At 36.7% G+C, this 18,326-nt stretch overlaps 1 protein-coding gene across 2 annotated transcripts in view; it reads right to left on the bottom strand.

Annotated features, from left to right (window-relative positions):
- MED23 (mediator complex subunit 23) overlaps window positions 1–18,326 on the bottom strand; it is a 39,694-nt gene that overhangs the window by 6,804 nt on the left and 14,564 nt on the right. For both annotated transcript variants that reach the window (XM_065833938.2, XM_065833937.2), the window contains 14 exons: window positions 14,785–14,985; window positions 13,653–13,796; window positions 12,036–12,181; window positions 11,250–11,495; window positions 10,927–11,069; window positions 10,205–10,379; window positions 8,563–8,726; window positions 7,531–7,655; window positions 6,851–7,056; window positions 5,724–5,904; window positions 4,610–4,780; window positions 3,145–3,361; window positions 2,231–2,467; window positions 712–877 (listed from right to left, as the gene is read on the bottom strand). In XM_065833938.2, the coding sequence (XP_065690010.2) occupies window positions 712–877; window positions 2,231–2,467; window positions 3,145–3,361; window positions 4,610–4,780; window positions 5,724–5,904; window positions 6,851–7,056; window positions 7,531–7,655; window positions 8,563–8,726; window positions 10,205–10,379; window positions 10,927–11,069; window positions 11,250–11,495; window positions 12,036–12,181; window positions 13,653–13,796; window positions 14,785–14,985 (2,522 nt within the window). The remainder of the gene's footprint in view (window positions 1–711; window positions 878–2,230; window positions 2,468–3,144; window positions 3,362–4,609; window positions 4,781–5,723; window positions 5,905–6,850; window positions 7,057–7,530; window positions 7,656–8,562; window positions 8,727–10,204; window positions 10,380–10,926; window positions 11,070–11,249; window positions 11,496–12,035; window positions 12,182–13,652; window positions 13,797–14,784; window positions 14,986–18,326) is intronic.

The following is an 18,326-nucleotide window of genomic DNA, read 5'->3' as shown; positions in this document are numbered from 1 at the left end:
GTATAAATACCAATGTGATGTTGCTTGCAAAACTTTGTTCAGGCATGATTTTGCGTTTCTAGCTTCAAAGCCTGTTATCACACTGTTCTTCTTACTGAAGAGGTTTTATTGATTCCCCAAACAGAGCTAAGAATAATAATAGAGTACTAAGCTGAATGAGGCTGAAAACAGATCATTTCAGTTTGTTATTGCTCAGAGATGGCACCTGAATCACAGCAAGTATACTAGGCCCTTTCTTTTCCTTTAGTTCTTTCCATGGTGACTGAGCAAGAAACAGATCTATGGGTCAAACTTAATGCATCGAGACAAAAAGCCAGCCTTGGCACACCACTCTGTTTCAAAGCACCTCTGATTTTACATCAGAAGGATGCAGTGTCCTGCCAGTGACTCCGTCCCCTATCTTTGTGTTCAGAGATGCTGCAATATTAACTGAAGCACAGCTGAAAAGAGAAAAAGCTTTTTCCAGCCTTTTTGCCACTGGACAAGTTCTTTGCATGTGTGAGGTTTTCTTCTGTCTTTTAAGGGGATCATGCTGAATCATCTGTTCTTGAGGCACACACAATCCATTACAGCACAGAAATCCAACAAGATTTTTATTTATACTTAACTAAAAACGTATAAAACCTAAAGTAAATGAGTATCACAGACTACCTTAGGAATCTCAACAATGTATTATATATTGCAGAAAACAGCTTCAGAGAGCAAACATACCTCTTCAACACAACATTCAGTAGCGCGTTGCCCACATCCTTCCCCGGAACAGCCAGAGCCATGAGCTCCACGCAGGTGACATGGAGAGCGTGGGCAGCAGGGTTGGGAAACTCATTGAACCTCCAGTCACAATTCGGAAATGGCCCAGGTGATTTGCCTGCCATAGGTGACAAGGATTAAGGAAAAAAACCTGCCCCAACAAGGATCAGTGTAAGCAGCAGGCTGCTTAAAGATGTTTATGTGTATACTGCACATAGTAAGTTGAACTGAAATGAAAAGTTACTGAGAACAACTAAAACAACGGCACTTCACAAAAACAGGGCATATGGACAAAAGTATGAATATATGGCAACGATACTCAATCACTGAAGGATTGTGTGAATACATAGCTATGAATACACTACACACACAAGGTCATGCAGACGATAAATTTCCCTGACTAAGAGGTGGAAAAAACAACACCAACCATCTCATTCACCATCTGCTTGTAAGGCAAGAGAACAAAAATAACAAGAATTTTCTACTCTGCATAATCTGAAGCCATTAGTTCTGCATAAGATATTCTACCAGACTTTGGGGGTGACAGTTTATGCAAAATTAGCACCTGCTTAGTCTCTGAAAATATTCCACTTTCCCAACCAAGAGTAACTGATCTGAGCTACGTATAGAAAAGACCTTCAAACACACTGTTAACTTCTACATAAAAGCAGGGGGTTATGCAATTTTAGCTTTCTTTAGAGAGATATAATAAAATTCTTTCAAGTTACACATAAAAGAAAGGCAAGTTGGGGAAGAGGAGTGAAGGAAGACACAAAACATCTAGAAAGTTTGTCAACTCCTGTAAAACTGACCCAGAAAGAAGACAGCATCCAGGAAGGTTTCACTAGCGCTATTCTCTAGAACACAGCTGCAGGAGTTTACCAGCTGTTTCCAAAGAAATTTAGATCAGCTGTAGTCATAACTGTAAAAGCTAATAAAAGACAGCAATTAAGAAAATGTAGGTTTGTGTTAAAACCATAGCTTCTAGTTTTACCCTCCTAAAAAACATATTCTCAGCAGATGCTAACAGCACATATACTGATCTTCAATTACACACAGCCAGTTATACATCGTATTAAATGCTGCACTGCTTGCAAATAATCTCATTTTCTACATTTTTTTAAATATTCATGCTTTGTATCAAGCTGATTTTATGCAGCAATTAGAATTCAATTTGGAATGTATAAACATCAGTATCTGTATTAAGTGATGCATTAAATAGTTAAATATTTATATAGCTGTACTGTATTTTCACCATATCTTTCAACATATTTTTACTAGTGTAGCTCAGTCCCTGTGGAGAATAGAAAAAAATGTACACTGAAGTAAACTAACATGAATTTAGACTGATATTTGCAGCTAAATAAAGACTAAGCTTTATTTCATATCTGTATAAATGGAAATTGAACGTTATATTTTGATGAAACAAAGCTAAAAGACACTGGCAGAGTTTAGTTATTACAAACTTTAAGAAGGATATTGTCTACTAGTCTTCCAATAAGCTTGCAATAGTAAATGTCATCAGGAATCCACGGATTCTCTTCCCGGGCATTCATAGCACATTTGAGGTAAGTATCACTTAGACACCAGCCTAGTGGGCGATTATCTTTGAGAGAGCCAATTATGGCATGAACAAGTTTTCTCTTGAGGTTTGGGCGCTCTCTGAGATGCAGCTCATAATAGTGAAGAGTGTTGTACAGGTAAGTCACTGGACGGTCTGCCGAGAAGAAAAAACAAAACCCAGAAATAACTTCTAGAATTCACTTAAGCTTATGGTGGCAAACATAAAAGCAAAATCAAGAGCTCTACAAGAGTAAAGTGTATATATTTAAAAATGGCACATATGAAATCAACTCACATTCTCTATTTCACTATACAAAACTCATTTTCAATCAAAATAAACTTGTACATGTACTTTAGTGTGTGTGCAGAAGAGCAGAAGTCAAGCAAAGAAAGTCAATATTACTAACAGTTCATATCTTAATGATAATACCAATATATTTGTAAGTAAATCATTTAAATCACCTCTTTGTATAAAATATACTAAATAGGAGGAATCCAGATATGAAGACTCAGAAAAGAAAGAATATTCTAAAATGTCTGAGCATAACATGGCAATGTCATATATACAAAAACATATTATAAAAGTCCAGTCATAAAAGTGTGAAAAAAAAAAAAACCAGGCAAATTATTTTAATCTTAAACAATGACAGATGGAGGAATTGCTTTTAAGCTGGTTTAGTCTTGGTAATAGAAAGTTTGTTGGGACATTGATCCAAGTACTTCCTACTAGAAGGGAATAAAAGGAAAAGGTGTGAAGGAAGCATGAATTAGCAAGAACTACCCGAATAAATGCAAGTTCACTGTTAGTGGGCTAAAATTCACTGAACTTACCGTGGAATTTGTATAAACCTCCCAGATGATCCAATAACGTTTCTAGTGATTTGGACACTGGAAGCAATTCCAGAAATCTATGGATTACAATATCAAACACTGGCAGAAAGCGCAGGCATACATTTCCAAAATAAATTGGTAGGTACTGGGGCTGGATCTGAACTGGGGGATTGACTTGCTCTGCCAAGCCTTCAAAATACAGCTTTTCGGGATATTTCTGGAGGGAAAGAAATCCAACAAAATTGAAAGCTATTTTCTTAAAAGCAGCTCATTAAGCATTCAGCATCTACATTGCTTTAAGTAGACGCTTCATATCCCTCCTTATCACACACAAATGCAGTGAAGTGATTTCACTGTAAAGCTTACTAAATAAAATTAATCTCTGAGGGAAATGAGTAGTAGGTAACAACTTCTTCAGAAAAAAACAAAACAAAACAAAGTTTCACCACTGCTCAAAGTCGGCAAAGAGACCATGAAGCATCCCACGGCAAAGCTGAAAGCAGCCAGCACTTATGTACTCCTTGTCAAGCATTTTAATAGAAAACCTAAGGGAAATCAGCACTACTGAACGTTTCTGCATCATATACTGAATCAGAACAGTAGAAATACTATAATATGCATGTAATAAGTCCCTGGCAAAGAACTGGAGTGTACCCACACACCCAATGAGCATAGGCGAAGGCTGAGCTTGTAGCGTTTTACCTGTGACTGAAATTTCTACATGCCAGGTTGGCTCTAGTAACCATGCAGCCATGTCAGAGCACTTTCCAGGCTAATACCATTTGCTTCCTTGCCACCCTCACACTTTTGGACACTGTCAAGACACTTAAGGCTAATACAGACCAAGTAGCTTCTGCATCAGAACTAGATTGCATGTGTTTAGCTACACGAGAGCTTATTTGTATCTGTTTCATCTCAGTGTTGATTTATCTTTTGACAGAAGCTTCCATTGGTACATCCTTTTCTAGGCATCAGAAGCCACTGTATTTACAGCAGCATCAAAACCTCAGCAATCCCCTTTCCTAACATTTCAGGATATCGTGTTCTTGCCACATAGGAGATGGAAAAAGCTTTAACAATTAGGAGAAAACGCATGCTTAACTATTGTTATAGTCATAAAACAACGGAAGGAAACACCTTTTCCCTCATGTACAAAAACTCTTCTAAATGAATTTCAGTAAACAGAGGATTTTAAAATTATTGGATTTACATGAGCAAGAAAGAATGAATCTTCAATCAACTCTTTAGTTGCTTCCATCTTTGAATATCACTGCATTATAGTTTTAGCATTATTACACAAACACAGTGATTATTTGTTTTTAATACTATCCCAAATAAACTACTACTTACTAAGTAACTCCAAAAATTGACAGAGCTGTCCTGTCATTTACCAGACAAAGACTCTTTGCCTGATCTCATCTCCACAGGAAGTATTACAATAAAAGCATTTTATTAGCTTTGATACCTTGTGATAACTCATATGCTTAGTATGCCAGTCATTCTGCAGCCAGTGCTCCGGAGAATTCTCCTTCACAAAATCACTCACTCTGTTTCTGAAATCGTTGGGCTTCAATAAGAGTAACTGAATTATGAAGTAACAGACTTGAGCTTCATTTCCTTCATGACTACGCATAGCCTTAAACAAAATGGATCAGAAAACACGGAATTAGAGTCGGCGCTGCTGTTTGCTTTATAACCTCTAAGCACTGGCTAGAAAATTTGGCTGCATACTTGGTGTATCTGCAGACAACTTCACACCGAACATATAGACCCTCAACTGTCTTTTACAAGTGAAGAGACAGAACAGACACAGGTTCCATCACCTCCTGTGAAAAGTACCCATCACATTTTTTATTCCATGGGCAGAAAGTCTTACCACCTCTCCAGTGACAGCATGTTCTCCAAGAACTGTAGTTCTCTTTTGGCTGTCAGTTCTTTTCTTGAAAACAACCAATTAATTAAGTTAAGATTGCTTCAAAGTTCTGGCCCCTCTGACATGTTTGGACTTCAGTTTGAAAATCAAACTAAAATTCAAACAGCCAGCTTTACATTAACATGAGATTTTAAAACAGAAGTAAAGGACAACTACTGAAAGAAAATTTCATTCTAAGTAAATTCTACTTTATTTTGTAGGATAACTTAGAAAGACAGAGAATGCCAAGCGCTATTTCTCTCCTACTTTTCTGATGAAACAGGCTGATTCTAAGCCAAGATTGTACACTCTAATGGGTACAAGATTTTCCATTTGCTTCTGAATCATGGAATGCCATTCCCCTTCTACCTTTTCAAGCTGCAGAAATAATTGTATAGCTCTGAGGTCAGAAACCCAAAGCACTAGTAACAACATTTAATAACATCAATTCAATGGTTACCGTAAGATAACTGAGAAAAGGAAAATGTAAAATTTCAAGTTTTATGTTGCTTACAGAAGTAATCTATTATTTTACTTGATTATTGGGTTAGCAAATAGTGACTACTTAAAACTACTGCATTTTTAAAAAGATTGCTCCTACAAAAGTGACTCAGAAAACAGAATCTGCATGAAGAAGTGGCATCTTATCTTCTAAGGCAATACCTACCAAGCACAGTATCAACCTATCCAGTGTTACAATGTTGTATTTCCACACCATGTCATTGAGAATCTCAATACATTTATTGAGCTGCTGGCCTCCTGCAGAAGTAGAGAATTCATACACCAAGAAATCTGCAAATGTCCTGACATGTGCCACCAGAGCTCTGGCCCCAATTCTTTCTAACACTCTGGCAGGGAAGAAGAAAAAAAAAAAAGAAAGCAACAAGTAATTGTTACTGTTCTCAATACATTTTTGACGGGTGTATAAGAGTTAGTGGGTTTTAATACATTTATCCGGAAAAAAAAAAAAGAAGACAAAAAAATTTCCTGTTATTAAACGAAGAAGGCCCCAAAGCAAAGCAAAAAAACCCCCAAAAACCAAACCCCACCTTTAAAGCAATGGAATTCCTAAGTCTGGATAATAATCAGAATAAATGTTGCAAGTCCACCAGTTCTTACATATATAATTCTGTCAAGAACCCATGCTTTAGTTACTCATTTTTATTTAGGACAATCTCCTGCAACTCAACATCATTTTGCTGCAGTATGCATTCTAATATAACCATAGCATTAAAACACGGGCCTTTCCTCATTGCACAGAAGAGTAACACATGCTATCATAAACAGTAATTACTTCAACAGACCTAACAAGGCCTGAAAAGTAAGAATTTATTTTTCGCAGCTAGAGCTGATGCTGTTACTACTGTGAATAAGTAAAAAAAAAATTGTAGGACTACTACTTCTGTATAAATTTTCATCTTAATCCAACATTTGTTTTTTTTATAAAAATATTTGGCCTTTATTCATGTATAAAGGCTAGGTAAATAAATGCTTTATATTTCTGTCTATTGTTTCAGATTGCCTGAAACACTCCCATTACAAATAAGCTGCTTAATCCAACACCACACATCCTTGTCCTTACCAAGAAGACTCTGTGTGGTATAAACAATTTTAAACACTGCACAATTGTGATGATATGCTTGCTAATACCAAGCTCCACTCCTTTTTTCCATGCTCTGCATTCTCTGAATTAATAAAAAAGTACTAATCAAGCAGTTAATGCATAAGGCCTGTGTTCTCAGAACTGAGAATGTTGCTGCAGTAACTCTGAGCAAGCACATATTTTAAGCTCACCTGTAGCCAATTTGATTAATGTGATCAGTCTCTAACAACATCTTCCATAGGAGACAAAGGAAAAGTGGGGATGAACCTTGTGCAGAGAAGTGTGAGATTATTTCATTCTCGGTGTTCATAGACTTCCATTTGCGGTATTCTTCTTCCACATTCTTCTTCAAGTTAAACCGGCTTTCCTGAGGTACATTATTCTGTTTGAAGAATACCTGAAATCAAGCAGGCTTTGCTGTGACTGAGCCTAGAATAAAACACTGCAACAGGCAAACCTGTGCCTGACTTACTGTCTTACAAGTTCCTACTTCCTTGTGCAATACAAACCTACAAGGTAGGGCTGTTGCTTCACCGTGACACAACAGTGACTCTTTCGTCACTAACAAAGCTACATGACAAATTACCACAAGAAAAAAAGGCTTCTCTAACTTTTTATTATTTTATTTTTTAATTTTTAATTCCGATGGAATTATGTTGGGCCAAACCTGGCCTTAGAATACTCCAGGGTAAGCTAATCCATTTCTGAACAAATAGCAATGTTACAATCGCGCTGCATTCTACAGAGACTTGAGATTAATGTAGTCTGGATAGGGAAAGAATCTCACCAACCAGCAAAAGGCAAAGGATCTTGTTAGGAGAGTAAATTCTCCATATTTACAATTATAAAATCATCAGTTTGAAACCATTACCTGCAGAGGAGCTGGAAAACAGCTTAGTGTATGTGATGCCCAGTTATGTGGTGTAAAACTCATGATAGTCTGCAATATATCCTTGCACCAAGTTCCCTGAATTGAATCAGAGCCTGTGAAAAAGTCTGGAAAATGGATTGATGATATTAGTATTTCACACAAAAAACCCCATTTCTTATTGGTATTCCTATTGTAGTCACATGCATCAAGGCTTTGTTAGTTCAACAGGGTTTCCTTTTTGGCCAACTTCTCCCTTCCTTCCCCTTTCTTTGAATCTCCGGTACTCTATAGAATAAGCTGGATATTATCATTTTTATGCTATCAGCGATAACAAATTTTTTTGGGGGGTTTTGAGTTAGAAATAAAGCAATCATAATTTTAAGATTTTCTATTTAATTTCCTGTAATGACAGTAAGACAAACTTTTGCTGATTAACTGATTAGATTTAAAAAAAAAAATCTGAGCAAGATAATGATGATAAAATTGCTAGATGCCATTTTATATTGCTTTAGAAAGGCTGCTCTGCAGTACCTTTCCCAATTAAGCTGTAGAAATAAAAAGAAACCCTGGCCCATGTCTCTGCACACTGTTAAGACACCAAAACACACAACAAAAGCTTCCCCACTTCCCCAAGAAAGTAAACCAAAACCACACACAACTTTTTCTTAAAGGTGAGCTGTAAAGGGAGTGGCTTCCACATGCGCAACAGACTTGCTGTAAACATTTCATGGTTTTGTATCAGTAATCAATCCAAACATTTAAATTTACAATAATGAAATGGAAAAAAGAGAGTAGAAAACCTAGTCACACTGTACTTCTGTATAAAAATAAACTTTTAAACAATGGCTGATTTACTACTGCTTTAATACAGCTTTTTGGCTAAAAACATGTAGTTGGAAATTAAAACTATATTTTTTTCAAAACCAAAATTGTATGGGCTATTTCCAGGATATTCTATTAAACAGTAGTTCAGAGAAATGGCTTGACTGCAGCTTTCCCTTAGATGTTATCGATTCACAGTACTGCTATTACCTGTCACATGTGTTGCTCTTGCCAGAGTTAAGATCAAAGCCCTGTTGAGTTCTTCTGATTCTGCTGAAAGAACTGTTTTGGGATCGCTGAGGAATCGTGTAAACTGTGGCTGGACTTCTGAGCTGCCCAAAGCTGTGATCAGCCTTAGAGCAGTACTCTCGACACTGAAAGAAGGAACAGTCCAGTTAGCAAATAATGCTTTCACTGCTGCTTTTAAGATTCCAAAAATACCTATTTTTCCTCCATTTTCTGCTTCAGATAACATGAAAACATTTGTTTTGAAAGTGATATTCTTAAGCTTTTGGAAAATTTTGCTTTTTCCACTATTAAATAAACTCGTTAACAACAGTTAAGTACTTTATTTTCAAATAAAGTTCTCAAATAGTATTTAGTGGAAAGTCCAGGTGCACAGCCCTTGAAAAAGTCTGAAATCTCTCCAATTTAGAGACCCCCCTGCTTTTGTTATCTTTTGAACATTTTTGTCTAAACATGCATATGTAGATAAATATATACAAAAATGGAATAAAAAGGCATAAATAATGCATGGGAAGTTTAAAACTGACTATCACCTTGAAGCAGACAGCAATAAATTGTCCTTATTAAAGAGATGGGGAAGCACTGCTTTTGATTAAAAGCACTATTTTCCAGTGCTCTAGTGCTTTTCACACCAAGTAGTTTGAAGTAATTTAAGATAATTTTATAACATTGTGTCTTTGAAATGCCAAAGCCAGTTTATGCCATTCTAGCTGCATACAGTACTTATCAAAAGTGACAGATTAACATCCACATTTCACAGACTAAGACAACAAAACAAGAATTAAGTGAATAAAGAAACCAAGACCTTGAATTTAAGGAGAAACTTGTCTTCACTTGTTCTCTTTATTCTTGACAAAGGATAAGCAACTGAGCAATTTGAATTTTGACTAAGAAATTACTGTGTAATTAGACTTCCTTGATATGAACTGATAATAACAAGTTTGTTCTGTCTCCGTCACATACTTACTCACAACAAGTATTCTACTCTAGGAGTGAACGGACACTCTTTCCCCCGACTTTTCTATAACAAATGCCATGTTCTACATACAAACTGAATCTCATATATCCTTTAATTTTTTTAACAGTAAGTTAAACTCAAAGCTGTTCCTCAGAATTAGTTGTCTATCAGCTCTAGAGGTTCTTTAACCAGCTTTTCCAGCTTTTTCTCGTATACAAATTAGCCACTGTTTTACACTGGCACACACCATACAATGGAAGTGGAACTTTTTCCTCCACTCAGGTTAACATACAGCCACCATAGCTTTACATCAACTCCTTTACAGCTGCAGGATGAATCAGATTATTTTGCTGATCTGATTTGCTCAAGAATTACACTTCCTAACACTACGGTTCTGGTGCACTTTGCTGTATTTTGGCCTGTGACATTGCTGCCATGCCTGTGCAAGGGGCTGCCTCAAGCAACTATGCAGGGTACTACTGCTAACATCTTACTCTATTTCTGAAACACGACCTGCTGAGATACCACAACACAACTTAGCCACAGAACTAAGACTGGGACATACTCACGTTCCTTTTAAAACACAGCTCTAGCACAGCTTTCAGCACATGATGAAGGAGGAATCTGAGATTATGGCTAAATACTCACCACAGATGAAGCTGGTTCTGATTAGTCTGTGGCACAGCGGCCAAGGAATGAAGATTGCTGAGCAGCTGGACTCTGTAATGAGGCTGAATGTGATGCATCCGATAGCTAAACATTTCTAGCAGAGTGTGCAGAATTCCCCATGCATGAGATTTGAACACTGTTGGCAGGAGCTGACCTTATGAAAAAAGAGTTTGTAATGTAAGTTTTCCAAGTAGTTACACTTCAAAATACAACTACAGGCACCACTGCTGATAGATGGTTATGTTTAGCTGCAAGTCAGATATTTGATTTGAAAATTGTATTACCTCTAAAGAGCATGTGTGCAAGTGCTGTCTGAAGATGCTGTAAATGTGTAGAGCTCAGTGTTTTGAATGAACATATATAGCAGACATGCAAAGTATTGTAACGAATACCATTAAATATAATTTGCATCTAATTAACTAACTTTGCTTATGATTTTCCATTAAGTATATTTTTGCACCAAGCAGCATAACCAGGAAGGTCGTGACAAAACAAATGATGGCATAGAGGGACAGCAGCACACTCATCTGAGATTTACAGCAGCATTAGGATAACTATTACAATTTCTTTTATATTAAAATAATTTATACATGTATTCAACATGCTGCATCATTAGATATTCATTTTTACTATGGTCTTCGATTGCCATTAAAAGCAAATGCTACTGAACAAAAGAAAGGGGGGAAAAATTGTTTTCTTACTGATAAAGCCTTTGATGCCCAAGGACTCTATTTCCATATAAACCAACAGGCGACTATAGGTTTCCACAAGAGCAGGAGCCAAGGCCACACTAGATTTTGCATGAGCCAACTTAATTACCCTTGTAGCTATGCTATGAATCAGACTGAGAAAAAAGGAGAGAAAGTATTTTTCAATCAAAAACAAGGACTTGGAAGTTAAGAAATTTATTAAGTAAATCAACAGTTCTGTGCATTACATCTCCAGACACAGAAAAACTTCCCTGATGACAATTAGTTACACAGAGATTTACAGGTTAAATACAAAAGTTAGCTGCATACTGTACCTCATTTTGGCATGAACTGTGAGTGAGTCCAAGAGGTTCATTGGCAAAGGGGTAATAGACCCTGATGCCATGCAATTAGTGCCTGGAAGAGAGATCCCCATGTTGCCATTTCCATAAATAGTCTCTACTAGTACACCCATTGGCAAAGTGAAACACTCCGAATTGGTTGAATAAGCATTGCACAACAAGGCAATCTTATAGTCATTCATCTGTAAGCTTTTGTTTCTTAAACTCTGTTGCAAAAACCTGCGTGACAAAGAAATTAAACATCAAGTAGAAGGAAACAAGCATTCCAAGGTTACAGACACAATAACCCCAGCCAAAAATCCATTGTAAAATAGTACGGAAAAAACAAAACAAAACAAAACATCAGAACATCAAAAAGACTACATGTTATGCCATAGTTTCACTGTGTTATGATTTTCCTCTATCAGAGAAACATCTCAGGAGAATAATACACTTTAAAAGCCACCTCTCCGGACAAAACTCAATTTACTGCTTATTCACACATTCCAAACCACAGCATGATTTAAAAAGTTAGTCAATTTGCCTTCAGATTCTCCATTGGTAAAAAAAGATTTATTAATCTTAGATGTAATATATTATTTGTTAGCTGTATGATAACAGCATATTTTGACTTGGAGCTCGTTCTTACTCCTCCTTCATTACTGTGATAACCCTTATACTGCATCCTGTCACACAATACATTCTGAATACAGACTTGGAGCTTCCTGTTTCATTATGTCTAGAAACAAATCAAAACATAACAAAACCCCCAAAACTCACTCATGGTGAAGTTTAAGAGAATGAGGAATGGGAATCTGTAACTTGGAGTTGTCACTATGGGCCTTCCGATTCAGATGAATCCAAATACAGGTCATTGCAAAAGCATGAGTTGACTGGGGTTTGTTAATATCAGGTACAGGAATACACTAAGGAAAGAACACATGAATGTGACATGTTGCATGTATTAATGTACAGAAAACCAACTTAGCCAGCATTCTCAAGGTCAAGCTTTTATTTTTCTGACTTGTAGCACCATAAGCAACTTTTTTAAAGAACAGATTCTACTGTCATCTGTGAATGCAATTTTAAATCAAGAGGTCTGGAAGAAACCTGGACCTCAGAAAATATCCTGAGAAAAACTCAAAACAAATACTCTTAAGACCTCAGCAAATTGAAGCTCATGTTCAGAAGATACAAATTCAAGACTTATATAGTTACAAAGCATACACTTTTCTTCTCAGCCTCACACCCATTATTTAGAAATCAGTTATGGCACGTGCTTCCATAATAGTTCACAAAATTTTCTGAAAAACCTAACTTGTCTCGCATCACCATTATACTTACAGATTAATATACTTTCTACGAAAAGGAACAGATATGTTTCAAAACTCAGGTTTTGGCTACAGACTCAGATATACTATAGCTACTGGAAAAGGCACTTTGGCTCTCTCCTTTTGCCAACATCTGCATTTTTTCCCTTCGGTACAGTTACCACTGCACAAGCACCACCAAAAGCACAAGTGAGACAGCAGCAACACAAAATCAAGGGGAGAAAAAGACATTCTCTTTACAGCAATAGCCGTAGATAATTTTAAACTGCTTGTGAAACTGTATCCTCAGAAATGCCCTAGTCGCACAAACACCTTCAAACTAGTGTAACCCAGATCCCATCATCATGGATAAACAGTCTTGTGCCCCTTCCCATATTTTGTGCTGACAAAAGCAATCGCGAGCTTGTGAAACAAACTGTACTGAAGAATTTCTGTGGATCAAAAATAACTTAAGAGGGGGTAAAATTGCTACATATCAGTTTGGTACACCACACACTTGTGTTAACATATCTACTGACCCAAAATGGAAGGTAGTATGATAACAGCAATTAATCAGGACTTCATGCTGACAACACTGTCATAATGGAAGCTTAAGAACTTCCCCTAACTCCCTCTTCCTCGGGAACCTTCATTCTAGAGGAATGTACAAAGCATGACTAGGATTTGATTTACTACTGCCCAATGAATTTTAAGTAACCATTAATAAAAAACAAATTTAAAGTGCCTTGTTCAGTTCTTCACACCCAAAAGCATCTCCCAGTGTAAAATTCCACATTATTCCTTAATAGTATCCTCAGTGCTTTAACAAACTCCTCAAAACCCTAGTCAAACCAAAGTGAAGGAAGACATGGGTTAACAGAAGTCTTTTTTGCCCCTAAAATCGTGGCACAAATGTGGTTACTAGAAAAACATATCAAGGAAATCCTGAAAAAAAAATTTAATTATGATACATCTCTCTCCAACTATGGAGCACACTGCTGTAACAGTGACTTAAGACTGATACTAATATAAGAAGGTCTCAGGTTGAATTAAAAATAGAACTTTTAATTTCAGAGAAAAGACTTACTTCTTTCTCAGGATATAGGAGATCAAAAAGCTTCATAACTGGGAGGAAGTCAGCCAGTGCATTCTTCTGTATGCTGCCAGAGATGAACTGGAGAAGCACCCACATCAGATGGTCTCTTCCTTTAATGAGACCACGGCCTGCCAACTGCAAAAACACTCAATAACAGACAAATACTGTATGCTGAAGAAAAATCACTGCAAAGATTCCTATAAAAGCAGAAGGGCAGACTAAAACAGTTCCAGCAGAGATTACTGGCAATTTTATGGCAGGGCTGAGGCAGAAATGTACATCATGTTCCATCTGAACAGGAGAAGAAGCTTCCATACTTTGAGGGTGCCAGAGCACTGGAACAGGCTGCCCAGAGAGGCTGTGGAGTCTCCTTCTCTGGAGACATTCAAAATCCATCTGGACACATTCCTGTGCGATCTGCTCTGGTGAACCTGCTTTAGCGGGTGGGTTGGACTAGGTATCTCCAGAGGTCCCTTCCAACCCAAACCATTCTGTGATTCTGTTTTCAGAAAGATGGCAAATGGGTGCATTAGTTGTAACACAGACACAAACACTGGGAGGGTCACAAAAGGTAATGACAAAATTTAAAACGTATTTAGGTCTTGAGGATTACCGTTTTGAAAAATCGGCAACTCCTAAATATTGGACTTAAAACATCAGCTTGTAGCCAAATACAGTATTGCCATAGCAGGCCAGAGGTTTTGTATCAGCCCTACCTATAAAGTAAAATCTCTGAACCAGAACAACAAACTATAAGCTTTTGCATCCATTTACATGGATGTTTCTTTAACTCACAAACTGAACAGGGAGTCTGCTTTATTTGAAGCTTGGTTGTAAACTGGACGCAACAGCAGAGTGCTCAGATCTTCTGAATCATGCCAGCTTATCTCCTTATTCTAGCACATATACTAGCACATTTTGAATCCAAATGTAACTGAATACACTGGAAACAGACCTAGATCACAGCGATGTAACTTGAGAATTTGACTTACTTTTACAGAGCAAATGATAAAAAATTTAATTGTTACGTACAAGGCACTTCTTGCATGGATGAGTGACCTTTTTTACAATCTCTTTTTTGTAAAATCTCTCTTACCGACTGCGAGTGATACAAACAATTTACCTTTTGATGGAGTGACAGGACCATATGAGGAAAACTTGCAAACTGAAAGAGCACAAAGAAAATGAGCTGGCTGGAGAGATGCTGCCACAGAAGCTGACTGGTTCCACCATCATCAAACTTCTCTTCAGTCTCAGACCGTTCCATGGCATACACCACAAGATCCACCAGCTGGTCCTCCAGCACAGGGCAGCGCTGCTTGTGCTGTAAGGCAGAGATCAGATACAGTATTCCAAAAGCCTTGCCATTAACTTCACAACTTGTACAGTTGTAGTTACAGTACAGTATTTTGACAGAAGGCTGGGAAGCATGAAATGAAGTCTGAACTTAAGTTAAGGATAAGCCAGGGTATTAAAGCTGCACTATGTTACAGGTCTCGATGATTTTTACGTTTTTTCACACATTACATAATTCCCTACTCAGTTCCAAAACACAGACCATCAATGCACAACTAACATCTGGTGTTTTAGTTTGTTATTTTTAATAAATTAATGCAGAATGCTCTTTCTCTGATCTTGCATTCATGGAAAAAGAAGTCCATTCCTTCAACCAGCTGGTGAGGGTTCTTTTGTTTGTGTGGGTTGGTTTGTTTGCTTGGGTTTGGGTTTGTCTGTGGGTTTGTCTTTTCTCATCTTCCCTTTTTTCTCCTTTAAAATACATTTCAAAGGTAGGGATCACCATAACGAAAAAGATATATCAATTATATCGCCAAATCCAGAGGAAATAGCCCAATATATGATACAGGTGTTTAATGACTATTCATAATAGCTATTTTTCACTCTCATTCTGGGCTCACCTACAATTAGCAGCAGAATTAAAATATGGTTAATATCGCTATAATTAGGTGCTGTCCTACTGACACAGCACCACCTGGTGCAAGACAAGATCAAAGAGACTTGAAAATTAATCTGATACAAATAACTTATGTTCTACATATCGTGAATAGAACAGAAACTGCATACCATAGCAATGAGTTCTTTAGACATTCAGTTTAGACCACCACAATCTCTGCAGTGAGCCAGGCAAACACAGAAATGATTTACAATACACACCTTCCCTGATGACTTTTAATAATGGTCAAGTAAGGAATGCGTTATATACTCAGATGCATTTGTTAGTACAGATGTATGTAAAGCAGACCCATTAACCAGTGGTTTGGAACTCAGATTATTAATCTTCAATTTAAGATCATCAAGTATAATGTCGCATATCGCAAGTTCTTTAGTGCAAACACCTTTTATTACCCTGCACTTGTATAGTTATACTGGTACCAAGCACTAAGGACAAAAAGCTGTGTCGAATTTAACTTATTTCAGACAGTGCTAGCACTTCAGAAATATTCTAAAATAATCAAACCCCTGTTTGTTTCTTTACAATCTCTATTCAGGAATGGTCACATTTATTTATTTAGTTACTTGTTTATTCTTTACACCTCATGCCTGTAACATAATGCAGCCTTAAAGAAAACAGTATTACTTCAATGATACAAAAGAAAAGGAACCGAGCTGCTTGAACACTAATAATGAAAATGCAGTATCCCTTTCTAGAGGCAAAAAGTTGTATGCAAAAAATTGTTTTCAAAATTCACCCAAATACTCAAAAAAACATTTGAGGGATGCCTTAGATTAGTTCTTCGGCTTACTAGTCAGGCAGCCTAAAAAACCCCTTTTAATTAATAAAGAAATAATAAAAGGAAAGAGAGATGCTGAAAGGAGATGCTTGTTCTACCTTCATCGATGGTAGCCTTTTCCATGAAAAAAGAGATTCTCTTCAATTCAAAATAAAATGCAAGAACGGGAAAAGTTGACAAAATACAGTGAACAGCATCCCCTGTTGCATGCTCTTCGCCAGCTCAAAACTGCAAAAAACTACAAATCTAGCTGTGCTTTCTTGAAGCATGCTTAACACAAACCTCTCACTAAACCAGAAAGCATCAATCACAGTTTCACCTCTTCCTCCAGGACGCAATGCTATTATCATGGATTAACCACGTTACAGGTTTACACAGAGCAGTAATAACATCACCAGTTGAGAATACTTTGGTTTTCATTTGTGGTTTTTTCCCCCTCCCAAAGCAACTAATTATGAAGCAGAGCAGGGTGCAACAGACAACACTACAGACTAGTTTATAATCCAGCATGCAAAACTACTACGTACAGGGCTTGAAATTTAATAGTGTGCTAAGCACTGGGTTAATGTCCAAAAGCCTAATCATGTCAGGCTACATAAATTTAGAACGAAGATATTCAAAGAATACAACAGGAAAATATTACTGTTAAAAAGAAAGCCAGAATTTCCAGTAGGAATTTTCATTGTTCTGAATAATTCTAAGATTCGAAAAGTCTAGGAGCCAGAAAATAAAAAAGAGAATTAACTCTTTTATTCTGAAAATCATGCTTTTATTGCTTTAAGAACAAATTTAAATGAGAAATATAGCAATAATTCACATTCTATCTTAATTAATTTAATTTTCTGGGATTTTTTTTTCTGTATTTTCAGCGAATACATATTCTTGCATAATTTTTTTTCTATAGTTTTGAAGCACTCAAAATACTAAGCTGCACAAGAATTTGCAGGATTGGGGCCTTGTTTTATCAGTTACTCAAACTGAAAGAACATCTCGGTATACACTGAGATGAATAAAAATATTGGTGAGAACTGATTCTCCTCACAAATAAGCAGGAATTCATGTTTTGGCATGGCTTACACAAAACAACAACAAAAAAGTTTGGGATAATATATGGAAAAATATAGCATTAAAAAACACTATGTTTTTTTTCCTAAAGAGAACATTATTCAAATTATTGTAATTTGGTGATATATATTCACCATTTTGCCCTGAAAATTATATCTTACAAATTGACAAATACATAATTTTGTTGAAAACATTATTAAATCATAAAGAAATAAGGAAGGGGAAAAGCGCTCCCTTGATAACTTGATACTAAAATTTCTCTTGAGATCAGCCCTCTGATGGACTAGCGCTACTTTTTTCAGCGGATTAAAGCATCCACTGGGTTTGCGGTGGGGGGGTGGGGTGTGGTGGTTTTTTTGGTTGGTTAGTTTGTTGTTTTGGTTTTGCTGTTGTTAGTTTTGTTTGTTTGTTGTTTTGGTTTGGTTTTTTCAGTTGGTTGGGTGGTTTTGGTGGATTGGAGAGCGGGATGGGTACTTAAGTGTTCCCTGAAAGAAAAATATTTTAAGAAGTCAGTATGACTAGCTGGAAGCTATTATAGTTTTTTAATATTTTAAGTAAACAACATTTAGCTCAAAAATATTTAATAAATATCTACACTTAAGAAACTGAAGACCAAACCACAGAGCCTAAGATGTATGCAGGAGTAAATGGCACCTCCTAAAGTCCAATTCCAAATGTGTAAGCTAAATGCCTGAACTAGTTAACATAAGACAGAACTCTGGGCCTCCTCTCACCTCCTTTTTCCAAAAGCTGTACACTCCCCAGACACAAAACCTTAAAGTTTATTGTTTATATTGCACCTGACTATTTCTACCAAGTTTGGTGGGAACTCACAAGTTTTCCTCTTTAA

Source organism: Patagioenas fasciata, chromosome 3, assembly GCF_037038585.1.
Source record: "Patagioenas fasciata isolate bPatFas1 chromosome 3, bPatFas1.hap1, whole genome shotgun sequence".
Classification (NCBI taxonomy): Eukaryota; Metazoa; Chordata; class Aves; order Columbiformes; family Columbidae; genus Patagioenas; species Patagioenas fasciata.
The sequence above is the reverse complement of the archived record's forward strand: the minus strand, read 5'-3'. Positions and strand labels throughout refer to the sequence as shown.